Consider the following 16467-nt stretch of genomic DNA (forward strand, 5'->3'; position numbering starts at 1 on the left):
GCAAGTTATTGAAATGGTTGCAATCCAAGAAGTAAAGAGCCATTGACAATAAATCCCATACCACCTACTCAGCTGCTGCTGGATGAATGGGATTCCAGCGGCATATGCAGGCGGGCCACGGCTAAGCCGTGGCTAGCTGAAAAGCTTAAACAAGCTTAGTTTATGTAAATCAGATGCACTGGACAATTCAGATCATACGAGTTCTGCCCCCTGTCTCAGTTCTCTATTGTATTTTCGACATTGCATAAAATAATAGAAATATCATTATGTCATTTGTGTTCAGTATTGAGGCCGTCCACGTCATATTGAGGCCTACCTTGTTGGTAAGAGTAGTCTTATTTGATAGGACAGGGGCGATGTTAATGATGTAGCCTCCGATGTAAGGTGTATTTATATGGGAGGGAGAACGACAGTCAAACTGAGAAACCCAATTCAAACAACTCCCAACCGTGTTCACTTCCCCAAGTTCCTTTCTAGCCATGCCTTCTCAAAACAGGACCCTGAAACTGAACAGTAAACTCTCATTTGGCAAAATCTTCGAAGCAGGCAGCTTCATTGTCTTTTACTCGTCATCATACGATCCAGTACCAGACACTACTGCGTCTATCGACAACACCAGTGTCAATATCACCAGTGCTGACGATGAGGACCTTCTGCACATCTCTTTCCGCCGTGTTGAAAATCAGATAGTGTTCAACAGCCGCCTCAAGGACACGCAAGGCAATTTAGTATGGGGCTCAGAAGAACGAGTTCCCCTCCAGGGCGTGTTTAGTAAGACTGATGTTACGATTCTTGTTCGTCTTGAGGACGATGTCTACCAGGTCTATGTGGACGATTCGATCATTCATAGCTATAAAAAGCGGATTCGAAAAGATGCCAGAGGAGTCTCTTATAGAGCCAACACCAAGTCTCTCTTCACTGATCCCATCCAAGTCCAGCTCGTGACACCCGACGCGGTCTCAGATATCAAGCTCAAGCCGGCAACTAGCTACGAAGCTGCATACTTTACTCTGAAGCCCGAGGACATAGCGGCAGAGTCCGAGAAAGACCCGTTTGACTACGTCATCATTGGATCTGGAATCGGCGGTGGCATGCTTGCCACAGACCTTCTTGATAAGAATAAGCGTATGTCGAGCAGCTTCAGTTCACAGTCGAACAACTCAGTTACTCGCTCCTCCGGAACTTGCGATGAGGCACATCCCATTGCGGAAGACACAAAGGAGAGGACTAAACGGATTCTCGTTATCGAGCGCGGGAACCTCCTTTTCCCGACACACTCGCTCAACATGCCTCGCCCGACGAGCCGCGGAACCTACGGCCAGATGAACGATCTATTCTATAACCATTTCAAGAGCAACTGGGAGATGGACGACGAGACGCGCAAGATTTGGAAGGGCGGTCCAGTGTACTGCCTTGGTGGCCGTAGTACGGTCTGGGGTCTCTTTTGTCCCAGGTCAGCCCTGTCTTCCCAAGTTATCTATATCGACATCTAACACAAAGCGCAGAATCGACGATGATACCTTCAGCACATATTTTCCAAATGGAGTATACAGCGAAACTTGCGAAAAGCTGAAGAATGGATGAATATCTCGTACCCACAAACTCTTCCCCTACACCGTGCGCTCAAGGACAGTCTGAACCTCCACGATGAGGAGTCTCGGCTTCCGACTACCCAGTGGGAATGGGGACGTGTGGCTTCTGAGTTCCGGAACCCAGCTAACTTTGACTTTGCTGAGGGCGCATTCAGCACAGTGGACCGCCTTCTCGAGGCTGCAATGGACAATCACAATGGTCAGGGAAAGTTCAAGATTCTTATCAACTCACTCGGTTCCCATCTGGAACCCCAGCCACAGCCTGGAAAGAAGCAGTCGGCCACGCATGTGGTTGTGTCAGCTAAAGATACCTTCGGCAGCGAGTTTGCTCGCAACTTTGGGCATCTTACCGACCACTATATCTTTTATGTCACGATGCCGTTCTACTACAAAGACATGAAACTGAGGAATACTCTTGGCGGCGTTAAGCTCCAGACCGACATCAAATTCAATTACATCGACCAAAGCACTGCGCTGGCCAATATCTCACTTGACGCCTCCTCTTTCCTGCCTCGCCGGAACATTCCAGACTCTGAACTTCCGCAATTCATCATCGCCTACATCTTGCCCTCTCAGCTCTCCCGCGATAATGAGGTTGATCTTGACGACGAAGGCCGGACACGAATCAAAGTTGGATATGCCGACGATGGTAAGCTGGACAAGAAAAAGATTGTCTTGAAAGATTTCGCTGTCGACGTTATGAACAAGATTGCTGTCACTCTTGACATCCAATTCGTCCAACACAAGTTCGACATGGACGACTATGTCATACTCCCCAAGATTACTAAAGATAACATCCAACTGGGCGAGCTAGGTCCTGGTGGCGTAGCGCACGAGCTCGGCTCGATCCCGATGCCCAACGCGTCCAAGAAAGGGGGCATCCTTGACGAGAACCTCAAGATGCAGTACGGCTGGGACAATGTCTACGTCTGCGACTTGTCCGTCTTCCCCTACTCACCCGCTGCCAATCCAACTCTTTCCCTAGCTGCACTCTCACTCCGCCTGTCTGACCACTTGGTGCCTCCCAAGGACACTGACTACCAGCCGATCGTGGTTCGCAATCTGTGCCCGAGCACTGTTTATGTGACCATGACTCTATCTCATGAGCGAAGCTTGTCGTGGGATCCGTCGCCGGGCAAGGATAAGCGGGTGAAGCTTGAGTCAGGTCAGAGCATGACGTGGAAGCGAGAGCAAAAGGAGACCATCTTCATCTACTCATCGGAGACCGGGAAAGATTTCAATGTACAGATTGTTGAGCCTGGAGTTACAGCTCTTATTACAGAGTCGCCCTAACGGGACCACTTGGGTATATGCAAGTCCATAGTAAAATTCAGCCTCGAAAGTCTATGGTCGGATAGGCACGATATATCGATGGTGAGGTGTCATCCAGTATAATTCAACTATTGAAGAATGTTACAAGCACTTTTTAAAATGAAAAACTTATTATTCAAGCTTTCCCTTTATTATATTCCAAAGGGTGTAGTCAAGTCATGTTTATCCCTCTACCTAATGCTTTGCTAGGCAAAATACTTCCTGACTCTTGAGAAATCTGTCGAAATTGCCTGAAACCCTCCCAATTCTTATCCATAGGACCAGGCATAAATACAGTGCTATCCGAGTCTATTTCCCAAGGAGTTTGTGTACTCTCAAGGACCCGATTAGTTATTGACTGCCATGCCTCTGAAGATTATCTATTGTTTAGTTAAAGTCTTTTTATCCCATGTGTTCCTGTAGACCGCCGCTTGCCGAATATGCCTTTTCAGATTATCCTTTCTAAGAAATGATTGTCTACAAATACTTGAAAAGATGGAGAGCCTGAGTTCATGACCATGTTGAGACCCAACTTAGAGCTATACAGCCGTGGTTAGTCTCTGCGTAACTTTATGCAAGATTGTCTACCTTGAATCCTCCAGACCGTACAGTTGAGCATACTGTGGTTTAGCTGCAGATATAATAAGACTATTGATATGTTCCCCACTGATTTGAGCAAATAAAAACGACACTGGGACGTGATGTGAGACACAGCTGAAAGACAGGAATTTGCGCTAGACTAGATACATGCACAGTGCGTGCCACTCCTAAGGGCTGGTGGCTTGGACAGCATTTACGGACTAGTCTCGACCCTTGGCCCAGCATGCGGTCAACGTTGACTTTATGGTCAGCCAGCATAGGCACCATTTACTCATTCTGCACAAGTTCTAACATCCTGAATACTGTATCTCATATTGAATCATCAATCAGAAAAGGCCATCAAGCTCTCGCCATGGAACCCGAATCACTTCAGCCCAACCAGGTCCAGCTCTGGTCCTCACACCGCCCTAACTTAGAAGTTGGTGACTACACATTCACTGCAACAGAAACCATCCAGCCTACTTCGAATTTGAACGACTTGAGACAACTCTCTAAACTCACGCAAAGTCTTTCTGTGCCGGGACCAAAGTTCAAACTTCTGCATTCATCAGACATCCACAGCGTATATCCAGTTGCTGGGAGTATTGAAACAGGCGCCATATTACCGCATGTGACCCTTAAACACTCTACACTGGCGTGGGAGCGACAGGTAGTGTTTCCTGGCGACTATGCGCCAGACAGCAGCAGCAAAGTCCCGTGGCTTGCCGTCCTGTCTTTCACTGAAGACGAGCTCATTTTAAGTGAAAGTGCTGCTACTACCCTCGGCTTCCCTTCAGGTACAGTACCATCGAGATATGGAGCTGTTGCTACCACGGCAAGCCAACTCAAACTCCTCAATAACAGCATCGCATCGCCTCTTTGGTCGTCTAACTTTGGTGATGATTACGCGGACACCGATCCAGTGGATGCCCTATGCATACGGCCTACCTTGTTCAAAGAGCTTTTCCAACCAGTCGCTGGTGGAAAGGCATGTAACGATATCGTACCGTATCAGTTCATGGCACATGTGCGCCATTCTCATAGCAGTAGTGATATAATCAGTATCGTCATTAGCCCTCGCAGTGGACCAACTGAACTCATCAAACCTGCTCGGATGGTCTCGCATCTCATCTCATTGGAGGGAATACCTCGGCTTGACGTCTCTAGCAGTGCTTCTTCTGTGGCCCTGGTGTCCCTGTATAGCTGGGACTGGATGTGCACGCCCCCAGCGGGTCCTACTACTCCGAAGGATATTCTCAACGCCCTTGGTAAGACTGTTCAGCCCCTCTGCGTCCCAAAAACAATTTTATCTTCTATTGTTACCTCAACTATCTCTTCTTCCTGGCTACACGACCGACTTGAAGCCGGGTACACTATAAAACCTTATCAAGATGCTAGTGGTCAGAAGGCGACTTGCATTCTTCGTGGGCCATTAATACCTGCGCCTGAAAAGCCTGATCCATCCTTTGGGAGTTGCTGTTCGGACAACGGCAAGGACCTTTTGAGATTTGATTCTGCGACTGGATTGCCTGATATCACCATGCAGTCCGCTTGGACACTAGGTCGAGCAATGGCTCTTGGCGACAAGTCATTCTTGACCAGCTTGATGCGACTTCGAGGCAAGATCCGGGCTGAAGCAGTCCGCGCAGCAAAGGCAGCTTCGCGGGATGCAAGTGGTACCGGTAGCTGGACAAGCAAAGACGTATTGGCGAACCTAGCTACTACCCTGGCCAGTATCGCCAAAGCGCACTCTGACAGCGCTCACAGTGCCGTCACTGGTCCAGTGCGCTGGACCAATCAGCAGGCGAGTTCGCAGCCACAACAGCGGCAACAAATTGTCAGTTTTGCTCATTTCGATCAAGCTACGTATCTCAAGCAGCTCGGGCTCTGGAACGTTGTGGAAGATTTGTTTGCAGCTACTACCCTTAACGCAGACGCCTCAGTCGTTCAGTCATGGATACTGGAGAAACTCCTCCTTGGAGGCATTCCTCCGTCGTATCTGGTCATGACGCCGGATCAGTTTCCCCAAGAGAGTATTCGTACTTTCAGTATTGACTCAACTTGGGTCGCTCTTATGATCGACGGAGCACTTAGTCTAGCAAACCATCATTCTCGTGATGGCGATGACGATGTGATACGGAAATACATCAAACATGCAATCAACAAGTGGCTTACACAACCACTTCCCGATGAACATGTCATTCAACAGCCACCACGATGGGGAGTACTCCTTCGAAGTAGTCTGGTGTCTTCTTTTCCAGATTTGAAGGTCGTAGGGTCCAGCACGGCATACTACGACCCAAGTACGAGCAAGCCCTTTTTACTAAGGAGGGTAGCCCCGGATATCATGCTATGCCTCTCCGACTTTCGACCGGGCGACTCCGATTTTACGTATCTATGTATATCCCTCCCGATTCACCGACAGACGTATCAGCTAGGCGAAACATTTACAGCGTAGAAATTGCGTGGCGACTTTAAGCTTCCGCCCACGTCATCAGCTCCATCTACTTATGGAAAGGATGGGACATGCCAATGGACAAACACGGACCATAACCTTCCCTACAATTGGACGACAAGGATGCTAGATCCTTTGAGCTACGCGCAGCAGATCTATTCCAAGTTAAACGGATCATCTAGCAGTATTGACTCAACAACCTTAGCTCTCTTTTTGGGGCGACCGACTCCCAGTTTGATGCTAGAGGTGGGCAGATTGACCAGATCACCTCCCGCGACGCCTCCGCCATATCTGCCAGTGACATTACCAAGTCTCACTGCCGCATCTTCACCCTCCAAGTCTAAAGGATCAGTAAACTCAAAAAAGTCTTTTTCAAAGGCAAAAGCTTCATCAACCCTGAAACTGTCTCCAGTGACATCTTCGATACAAACCATTTCTGCAATCGCCAATATCACTCTAGTCCTCCTCGATAGCAGTCAAGCATACCATTACGGTTGCCCTAGAGTCACCAACATCAGCGACATTTTCACACCCCGGGACCGAAAACGGCTTTCGACTCTCAATAAGACTGGGTCGCAGGGTTCTGCAAGGAATGATATCGTATTTACCCTATACGACGACTTCCGTCGCAATGGATAAGATCCTAACATGAATGAAGGGGTTGAATATATCAGAGTCGTCATTCCCGTAACTGGAACCTGGCTAGAGTCCAACGAGACGATCACACTTCCAGCAGTTGATGAGGCTGACGGTTCCAAGACTGATGTTAGCGTCGATGCTTCGCACCCCACGTTACTATTTATCCCTGGATCCTTGACATCGCCAGTTCTACCAGCCGTGCGTTCGCTTGACCAATCCCAACAATGGACTTTTCGTCGATATCTTGCACTCTCACGCATGTACACCGCACCGGAGCCAGCAGATGGCAGTCAAGTCTCAGTATCCTCAGATGATCCAGTGGTGTCCGTTCTTGTAGTCGAAGGTAAACCAAGATTTGACTTGACTGGAGGTTCAGAGGATGCAAGCTTTGTCCTTGAGGGCGCACTTCTTTTGCCAACAAAGTCAAGTAATCCCTATGTGTTGGCTGGCGTTGGAGTAAATATCATCTTCAAAGCCAAGGACTCTGCTGTTCAAGAGTTGTTAGTTAATGTTCAGCATGTCGAAAGCCATGATACTTCGTAGTAGTAACTTCGCCACGGCTAGGAAGCTCATGGGGTCATGGCGAGAGCGGGATACGCTCAGAGCCCGATTAGGGTAGACATTGATTTAAATAGTTTATTCAGAGGGTTCAGTGAGGAGAGAGCTAAACCAGGATTAAATAATCGGTCAGTAGATGACGGCTACTTAGAAGAGAACTTGGTCTTCTCTAAAGCTCCGGAATTGGTAGATAAATAGAAAGACCCCTTGTCCTTAGTTCTAATAGTAAGTCATTTACATCTACTTAACAACAAGTAGCCAACCTACATGGCGTAAATAGTCCTATAGATATTTAAAGTCAAAGCTAATGGATTGTCCTGTCGCGAAACGACATAGAACATCAACATTCAGAAATATCGGTAGTCTCTAAAGTTGTTCTGTTAATCATTCTATCTACCGAAAAACCAACCCTGGTGTTGGCATCATTCCGCTTTATTTTTAACAGATAACTACTAATCTATAGAAACTGTACTACGTATGATATGTGGAACAAACGGAGAGTTCTAGTTAGACCTAGGATTTATAAATCTTATTTAGACTCTCTTAACATGCTTAGCTCTGCGTTCTGAGTATTAATAGAAGACCTATGTAGGACGGCAGGAGGGTAAAGAAACAGAGAAACCTACAGTTACTATTACACTTAAGTCAAGAAGTGTATACTTGTCTTTGCCTTGGATTACCTGTTTATTCCCCTCTTACTCTCTCCAGGGAGGGCCTTGTTGCTCTCGTTTAGCTACTTCTTATGCTTTTGAAGTTGGAGATCATACTTCAAGAGACAGTATATACTAAATCGATCAATTTATCCCATGTAAATTCTGTCTTAAATAAGGCTAATCCACTCGAACTGTGGACTTTTATCCATAATCTCACCATCCATAATCCCATGCACATAGGCTTGTCCAATATACTGATAAGCAACACCACCTTCTTCACTCCGGATCTGTCGTAGTATAAAAGGCATTTTGCCTCCATTCAAGACAGAGATGAAGTCCCCTACTTTAATGTCAAGATTGCTAATTCCAATCATACCAGTCTCTGAAATAAACCCCTTCTTGTTGAAAGCTTTGAGGCTGACGCCACTGGGGATTTGCTCGAATTCGTTGAGGACCATTGCTTCCGCATTAGCTCTTTTTCCAAGTCGTTCGTAAAGGCCCTTTCCATGGCTCGTATCGCACATTAATGTACGCCATGACGCTTCCTGGTATGTTCCCCCTTGAGGGTACTCGTCGCCTGACAGGGCCTGCCACCTATGGACCATTTTCTTCATGCTGTCAACACTATCCATAACATCTCCCAGTTCTATGATCGGTTCCAAAATCAAGCCTCGTAGGTCCAAGACCCTATGCGAATACGATATCCTGGTTTGCGTTTTTTCATCTCCACAGGCAGCGTAAAGCCTGTACAGATAATACCAGGCTAGCTCAAGGCTATGACTTTGGCTGTCAATGTCGGCAGACCAGTCAGGAACCCAAGTCGGTAGACTTAGAGAACGGTTAACCTCGGGGGCTCTTAGTATAATCTCAAGTGTACCGAACTCTTCGATGAGGGATCTCACCCCAAGGGTGAAAGCCTCTTCATGTGGTAGGGTATAATCTGCCGAGATGTTACTTCCAAGTCCAAAATAGGCATACATCTTATCCCTCGGGTCAGATGCCTTTCGGTCCCTGAAATCATTCAACACATTGCCCATGAATAGTATCTTTTCTCGGAGACATTCCTTAGCATAGACGAGTTTCTGCAGATGGCCCCAGAACGAGCCGGGGACAACAACCCGCTTGCAGCAATTGAGGAAGTAGTGATCAAGGGAGTTGTTATGCGCCGCTACAAACAAAGAAAATGACAATTGTTCTGTACCGCATACCACGGTGGCATCTGCAGGAAGAACTGTTTCCTGCACGGTCCAGGCGCGATGCCACCAAGGTAATTGGACCAAACAAGACAAAGCAGTATAGCCGCCACTGAATAATTCCGTTTTTGGGTCACTGTCCGCCGCGGCACAGCCATAAGAGTCTCTGGCCATAAATTTGAGTAAATCGAAAGCCTTCATGACTTTCTCACGAGGGATACAGTTAGGTGTCGCATTAATCCCGTCAGAGAAGTCGCCTAACCAGAGTATTGCTTCCGTCGTGCGCGTGTAGATTTTGCTCATTAGCTTGACTTGATGGGACTTCTCGACATCATTATCTTGATTAATGCATAGCGCGTCCACCCAGAGACGTCGCTCGCTTTTTGGGTATCTCAATCGCCGAAGAGCGTTGAACAGGTTGACTGTGACATTTCTTTGTCTACCATCAACCTCAATAGAACGGCAGTCGAGAGGATCTCCCCATACGTATGACAGCGCTTGGTATCTAGGGCCTGCATCGAGAAATTCAGTGCTTAAGACACAGCGCAAAGGGTCGTTGTACGTTGCTGGGAGGAGATGTAAGATTCTAATTTGGTGGCTCTGCAAATCGATCGCTGGATATTCTGGCATATGCTGTGCATTGTCTGGAACCAGGTGCCGTTGCGTTGCGTTGGAGGCGGCTGGCGCATCGCCTCGATCTTCGGTTTTCTGGTCATGAGATCGCGTTTGAGGCATTAGAGATATAGAGGAAGCAGTTTTTCAGGGCGCCTGTTTCAACTGTGCGTGATATTGGAGAAGCAATGAAACCTGGACAATATTTTATCGGGAACTCGCTAGTCTCGTGTGGCTGTGCTTGCTCAGCCTTGGAATCTACCTTGTGAGGCTGTGACGACGCAAAATTACAATTATATCCCAATCGATTGATTGAAAGCCTCATTACAATATCGCTTGTTGTGTTGTTGTTTAGTCTAACTCTTTCGTTTTCGGCTCCTGGCAGTGTGTAAAAAGACGATTTTACTGTAATGGAACTATACTTAGTAAACCTTATATTACTTGCTTGAATTAGTTTTATTCTAGAGATTTAATACATTAAATATAGGAATAATACAAAAGGAGGCAGGTATTGGTCTAAAAAGTAAAAAGATAGAAGGAGCTTGAAAATAGTATTCGATAGATTAGGAGCTCTGGCTATATTTACATTTACAGAAGATAGATTTCATTAATATTTTATCGACTTCTCATCCCTCTTACATAAGAATATGTACAGTATCTTCTATCGCAAACACCATAGCGCATGGCTCCAGCGCTGGGGATACATCTGCCTTTTAGTCATGATATGTCCGGAAATGTCTCAGTATACTTATATACTAGTCGTCCGGAGGTTCGGGGCCGGTGTACCTGCTCGTGTTACCACATTGAGCTTGAAAACGGAAGCAGATCCTTTCCAAAATCCGCCAATGACGGAAAAGCCTCTGCTGGTTCCGTGTCTGAATATGGAAAGTTGAGGCGTGATTTATGGATATTCTGGCTGACCCCGCACCCCAATCGCAGCATTATTAAGTTTCATATGATGTGAACTGGAGTCCAGGACTGATTCTCCAAACAGAGAGCTCCGTGTACGTATAGGTTGAGAATATCAATTTCACATACCTGCAAAGCACCACTCAAGACCAAATTCGTACCATAAAGCCGATGATCATATAGTTCTATGGGGGTAACTTCCGCGTATAAGGTTAAGCTTTTTTTGCCAAAGGTCGTAGTAAACTCCGCATCTGGCATCTTGGCGAAAAGAGACACGGAAGCTAATGATCCGAACGACCAGGTAAGGTATGTCGATTCCACGAGATGTGTACTTTTCTTTAAATACGCCACCGCCGTCGTCAATAATTTCTATGTGACAACCTTTCCAATCAAGCGCTGTCTCCTGTTACAATGAAGTTAACAGCCTACATCAGCCTCTGGCTGCTAACTCTTCTTCACTCAACTCTCGCTGCAGATGTTGTCCCCAGGTCTACCTTTACTGAGGTAACCAACTACGGCGATAACCCCACAGGTACTCGAATGTGGCTGTATGTTCCGAAGACGCTGGCTTCGAGTCCTGGCATAGTCGTCGGTATCCATTGGTGTACCGGTAGCGCTCAAGCATACTACCAGGGTACACAATGGGCACGCTACGCCGAGACATATGGCTTTATTGTTATCTACCCTCAGACGCCATATACCCAGGATAATTGCTGGGATGTAGCATCAAAGATGACGTTGACTCACGATGGCGGCGGTGCTAGTACCTCGATCGCCAATATGGTCAGGTATATCACCAAGGAATACAATACCGATAAGAGTAAAACCTTTGTTACAGGTACTTCCTCAGGAGCTATGATGACTGTATGTGCCAGTGAGGTCTCTTGACACGAGCAAGCTAATATAGAAACAGAATGTTATGGCCGCAACCTACCCTGATATCTTTGCAGCAGGAATTGCATATGCAGGTGAGTTGACACGCCTCACATCCAATACTTACATCACACGTCTTACACACGTGCACAGGTGTCCCAGCCGGTTGCTTCAAGAGCGCAGATAATATTCCCGATTTCTGGAACTCAACATGTGCCACCGGCCAGTCAATCTACACCCAGACTCAGTGGGCCAATGTTGTGAAGGATATGTATCCTGGATATACTGGATCACGACCCAAAATGCAGATCTATCACGGGTCGGTAGATCAGGTATTGAATGTACAGAACTACTACGAAACCATTAAACAATGGACTGGCGTGTTTGGTTATTCAACTGACCCGCAATCCACGACGCCTAACTTCCCACGGAGCCCGTATACCAGATACACGTTTGGCGATAAGCTGCAGGTAAGATAAGCAAGCATCCCAGTTTCAAGAAATATGACTGAAAACACGTTTAGACGTTCTTGGGTCAGGGTATTAATCATTCGATTGATGTGTTCCCAGAGGAAGACTTAAAGTGGTTTGGTTTCGCTGTAAGTCACATCACTGTCAATAACATCCTCAATGTGCATTACCTAACGAAGTTCCAGGATCCAGTAAAGCCTTCATCCACTACTACCGCCACAACACCGACAGATACTGGTAGCTTGGAGGTTTCTCCTCAGTGGGGTCAATGTGGTGGCATAGGTTGGACAGGTCCCAAACAAGTAAGTAGTCAATTTATCAAGGCTTCCGTGGGATTTTATTAATGGGAACAGTGTGCAAGTTCATTCAAATGTGTCAAGATTAACGATTGTGAGTACTCTATCAAATGTTGATTTGATCTACTTGCTGATATCTACACAAGGGTATTCCCAGTGTCAGTAGTTGTTCTTAGCTCGGCGATGATTGCTTGAGATTTTCAGGGTAGATATATGGCCTGTATCACCCGTTTGAGCCAATATGTGGCGGTAAAAACATACCGGAGGCTCCATGGCCACGTCCGAGTGCGCAAGGGTAGAACTGGCCTCAACATAACACAGCCAGCCAGCATTTGATGATACAACCTGTCGCCGCGATAGAGCTGATTACCTTTTCTAATGTGACGCTGTCAAATTTTTGCATGCTGGCCTGTTGCTAACGCGCGTCCACCATGCGCTCAATGCCGGTCTTTTCGTAATCTCATCTTGCAACCCCAGACGCGGCAGAAACTGAAACCAAGGGATGTGATATATATCAACCAATGAGAATTGCTAAGAACAGTCAACAAGAATTCCGCTCGAAATGTAGATATAACTCACATTTCCGGCAAGGTACTCGCTATGAGAAAGTACTTTTTCGTAGTGTTCCAAGACCTTGACCAAGTCGCTTTCCAGTCTCTCGACTGTGGCCCTGTCAGGATCGCCTCGCCCCATAAACCTGTCCCGTGTGAGTGCAACGCGTTAGATGAAAGATATTGAAAGAACCAAGTACCCTTTGAAGATTTTCTCGTATGCCAAAGCTTTCACTGTCGGGTCAAAGTAAGAGTACTCAACGCTAGCCGCTTGCTCGTAAGTTGCCAGGTCCGCAATGTTTTGGTCCGTTCGCCTATTTAAAGCGCTATGTGGCCCGTACTTTGCAACCAAGTACTCGCAAATCGCCCTAGACTCGAACAATCGAGTGCCGTTATCGTCAAGAACTGGGATTCGTCCGAATGGATGGAATTCTTGCACATAATTGGGTTCCTAACGAGATAAGTAACGGCACAATCATGGATATATGGCTTCCTACAAGATGCTCCCCCTTCTGCATGTCGATGTTAGATAGTTCGTAATCCGTTATATTTAGTTCTGAAAAAACTAACAACACTCTTTGAGTGCAGGTTGATTGACGCGATCCATATAAAGTGAGAGTCATCGTTGTAGTAGTTGGTCACTGTACTACGAATCGGTGCCATAAGAGTGTCTAGTAAGACTTGACTTAAGAAACAAAAGAACTGGTCTTGATTCTTGGATGATACCTGGGATTATATTTTAGTGATCAAGGTTCTAGGCTATATAGAGAAACCTTGACCCAGATTGTGGAGTAGTGGAGGAGCATTCGGGATGTGGAGTCGGCGAAAGTGGAGAATCTAACTACCGACAACGGCACGGCACGGCATATTGTGATTGCCGCTACTCCTAGCCTGTAGAATCTCGCAATCGCCGCTACGTAGGGCAAGCATTGATAGAGGATTAAAGAGGCCTTCTGACTTTTATTTCCTTCAGACTCACGTAGTAGCAGTTTCAGTGTGTCATTCAACCTTAAGAAACAGCCCAAAATGCCCTCCCATAATGTTTATCCCAGCCCTGACGGACCCAGCCAAGTCGATGATACAATTCCGATCGCCCAGAGTCAGAGGACTTTGTTCGAATTTGGGATATTTGATCATTCAAAGATTCCAATGGAGCCAGAAGAATGGCCCGTTATCATCATCGGGTCAAGTATGGTAGGAATGACTTTGGGCGTTCTGCTAGGATATCATGGGTAAGACTCTATCACTCAACTCCTATGCGCCACCTTCTTGACATTTTCCAGTATCAAGTCAGTATCCTTCGACCGCCATCCTTCCACTGCTATACACCCCCGCGCAGCCTTATTTCTCCTGCGCTCCGTCGAGATTTTCCGCCAGTTAGGTTTGGAGGATGAACTCCGTTCAGAAAGCGCTTCAAACTTTGATCTTGACGCTGGAATGATCATTGTCGAGAAGCTAGTAGGCGGCAAGGTCCTGGCAAGTATGCAAGAAAGTGATCCAGCGGAAGTAGCCAAGGCCAGCCCGAGTCGCCGCTTATGGCTTACCCAAAACATGTTTGAGCCGCTCCTGCGCAAAAGGGCAAAGGAATTTGGTGCCGTTCAGGAGTTTAGCGAGACCGTCGTTCATTATGAGGAGCTGCCAGACGGTGTACTCGTCGTGGTGCAAAACGTTCAGTCTAAGAGTTACAGGAAATTTAAGACCAAGTATTTAGTTTCCTGTGATGGAAACAGGAGTGCAACAAGGAGAAAAGAAGGTATCGAATGGCAAGGTCCGGGACTGCTTGGTGAGAGTATTTCTATCAACTTCAAAGCCGATCTAACCCCATACCTCGGAACTCGGGCTAAGCATGGCGTCACCTATATTTCTAACCCTGCTATCGATGCTGGCTTTCGCTTGGAGAGCGGAGGCAAGGCTGGTTTTATGATCGTCACACGAGCAGGCGATAAAAAGTCCTTTTCTCCAGACTCAGTCTCTGAACGAGACGCGAAGCGATATTTCAAGGAAGCAAGCGGCATTGAGGACGACATCGATATTAAGGTCGACTCTATCTCATACTGGTCGGTAGCTGCCTTCAATGCCGAGCGCTTCATGAGCGCAACTGGCCGCGTGTTTATTGCAGGAGACGCAGCACATGTGATGCCCCCAACTGGCGGAATGGGCGGTAACACCGGTATACAGGTAAGTTAATTTCCAGCTTATCAGAAAGTATTCAATAATGCTGACTTACTTAGGATGTCCACAACCTGGCATGGAAGCTTGCGTATGTTCTAAGAGGGGAAGCCAGCGCTCCGCTTCTCCAAACCTATGATGCTGAGCGACGGCCAGTAGCTGGACTTCTTATGTGCCAAGCCTACTCAAGGCTTCAGAAACGAGTGTTTCGCACTGTCCCAGATGAGCCAGAACTTCCCGACATTGTATGCGAGATAGGTTATCGTTACCCTTCTGCTGCTGCTGCGCACATACAAAACCCCAACGGCGACCAGTACGAAGACCCGCATGCACCACTTGTATTGCCAGGAAGTCGACTCCCGCATGTGTTTCTTTCACGAGACGGTTCCCAGATATCTACCTTGGACTTGATTAAGACGAATTTCGTTCTTTTGACCACTGGTCAATCATCATCATGGATCGAAGCGGCCAAAAGTATGACACTTGAGATAGACTCTCACAGTATCAACAGGGACACTGGTACCGTCAGGGATTCTGAAGGCTCTTTCAGTCGTATTTGTAGGATCTCTGAAGGCGAGGCTATCCTGGTCCAGCCTGATGGATTTATTGCCTGGCGAGGCGAAAGGAGGAAGGATGGGCATAGAGATCAGTTACAGAAGGCATTGGAACTTGTTTTATACATAACCAAGAACTAATAATACTAAGTCCTGCAGGCTATGAGACCGCCTTAGGATTAGCAAGCTGATTAGCAGGTACATCTGTCATTAGAAAGGCTCATGATCCACGACATATATCCCAATCATTCATTTTGGCCCGCTGTGAAGTCTTTTGCAATGACATCAGCAGCGCACTAGCTTGGTGCGCCCGCAATTTTGCTAAACTTGTCTGCAAAGGAAGCTCCCTATATCCTCAGCTGTTATCATTTGTCCGTTGGGTACGATTTTGCTCTCCACAAGACTGTCTGACACCTAGCGGGAAGTACCAGACAGGTTATTACGCTGATAACGACGATTTAACGTTCCTACCAGTTTGGTAAGCGCCATCCCCGGTTCCCCACTCATATGCACAATCCGTATTACCTCTGTATCAACCTCGGAGGTACCATACATTACCAACACTCATTTCCAATGTGATATACAAGAACTATATCGTGAAACAAAAAAGAAGTTAAAGATTTCCTCCTTTTGAGATTCTTAGGTATTTAGCACCATGTGTCAAACGAAGACGTCTTAAGCGTTTATTATTCTAGGCAATATGATATGTTTCTGTAGCAGGTACCTATGCAACTACCTACGTATTTACTCAAGGTAGGGCATGCATTTGGATATAATGTGAATTATGAATTGCCCTTTTGCCACAACTGAAGATGGCGGGATCGCGACCAATCTGATAACTTGAAAACAGCCTCCATTTGGTTAGGCGTTCAAGGGGCAAGGTTGCTACATGTCATGGGGTTCACCTCCAGACTCGGAGTGAGCAAAGCTGAAAATGTGAGATAACAACACTAACACTATTAGGAAATCGCACAGGGAATTAATAATAGAATGCCCCGTGAGGCAGAATTGAGTAAGCCACCCAGCAGCCCGGTGCTCCACATTGAAAGAAAT

General features: G+C 46.7%; 7 protein-coding genes across 7 annotated transcripts; 5 read left to right on the forward strand and 2 right to left on the reverse strand.

Moving 5' to 3' along the window:
- Positions 1-479: 479 nt before the first annotated feature.
- Positions 480-2885, forward strand: FSUBG_10783 (FAD NAD(P)-binding domain protein; the record flags this gene model as incomplete). The annotated part of the gene is made up of 2 exons (XM_036675396.1): positions 480-1453; positions 1547-2885. 2 exons carry the CDS (start codon positions 480-482, stop codon positions 2883-2885), a joined length of 2313 nt encoding a protein of 770 aa, XP_036533729.1.
- A 970-nt stretch (positions 2886-3855) lies between these two features.
- On the forward strand, positions 3856-5940 carry FSUBG_10784 (uncharacterized protein; the record flags this gene model as incomplete). The annotated part of the gene is made up of 1 exon (XM_036675397.1): positions 3856-5940. The coding sequence occupies one exon, from the start codon at positions 3856-3858 to the stop codon at positions 5938-5940; it is 2085 nt and encodes a 694-aa protein (XP_036533730.1).
- Positions 5941-6585: 645 nt separating this feature from the next.
- On the forward strand, positions 6586-7119 carry FSUBG_10785 (uncharacterized protein; the record flags this gene model as incomplete). The annotated part of the gene is made up of 1 exon (XM_036675398.1): positions 6586-7119. The coding sequence occupies one exon, from the start codon at positions 6586-6588 to the stop codon at positions 7117-7119; it is 534 nt and encodes a 177-aa protein (XP_036533731.1).
- An 835-nt stretch (positions 7120-7954) lies between these two features.
- Positions 7955-9715, reverse strand: FSUBG_10786 (heterokaryon incompatibility (het-6OR allele); the record flags this gene model as incomplete). The annotated part of the gene is made up of 1 exon (XM_036675399.1): positions 7955-9715. One exon carries the CDS (start codon positions 9713-9715, stop codon positions 7955-7957), a length of 1761 nt encoding a protein of 586 aa, XP_036533732.1.
- A 1197-nt stretch (positions 9716-10912) lies between these two features.
- FSUBG_10787 (PHB depolymerase family esterase) lies at positions 10913-12306 on the forward strand (the record flags this gene model as incomplete). Its single annotated transcript, XM_036675400.1, has 7 exons — positions 10913-11365; positions 11415-11469; positions 11528-11844; positions 11898-11972; positions 12030-12146; positions 12198-12234; positions 12287-12306. The coding sequence occupies 7 exons, from the start codon at positions 10913-10915 to the stop codon at positions 12304-12306; spliced, it is 1074 nt and encodes a 357-aa protein (XP_036533733.1).
- Positions 12307-12671: 365 nt separating this feature from the next.
- On the reverse strand, positions 12672-13209 carry FSUBG_10788 (glutathione S-transferase; the record flags this gene model as incomplete). The annotated part of the gene is made up of 3 exons (XM_036675401.1): positions 12672-12837; positions 12892-13142; positions 13189-13209. 3 exons carry the CDS (start codon positions 13207-13209, stop codon positions 12672-12674), a joined length of 438 nt encoding a protein of 145 aa, XP_036533734.1.
- Positions 13210-13717: 508 nt separating this feature from the next.
- On the forward strand, positions 13718-15555 carry FSUBG_10789 (phenol 2-monooxygenase; the record flags this gene model as incomplete). Its single annotated transcript, XM_036675402.1, has 3 exons — positions 13718-13923; positions 13975-14869; positions 14923-15555. The coding sequence occupies 3 exons, from the start codon at positions 13718-13720 to the stop codon at positions 15553-15555; spliced, it is 1734 nt and encodes a 577-aa protein (XP_036533735.1).
- Between the last annotated feature and the right edge of the window lie 912 nt (positions 15556-16467).

This window comes from Fusarium subglutinans (genome assembly GCF_013396075.1).
Source record: "Fusarium subglutinans strain NRRL 66333 chromosome Unknown NRRL66333_c0000191, whole genome shotgun sequence".
NCBI lineage: Eukaryota > Fungi > Ascomycota > Sordariomycetes > Hypocreales > Nectriaceae > Fusarium > Fusarium subglutinans.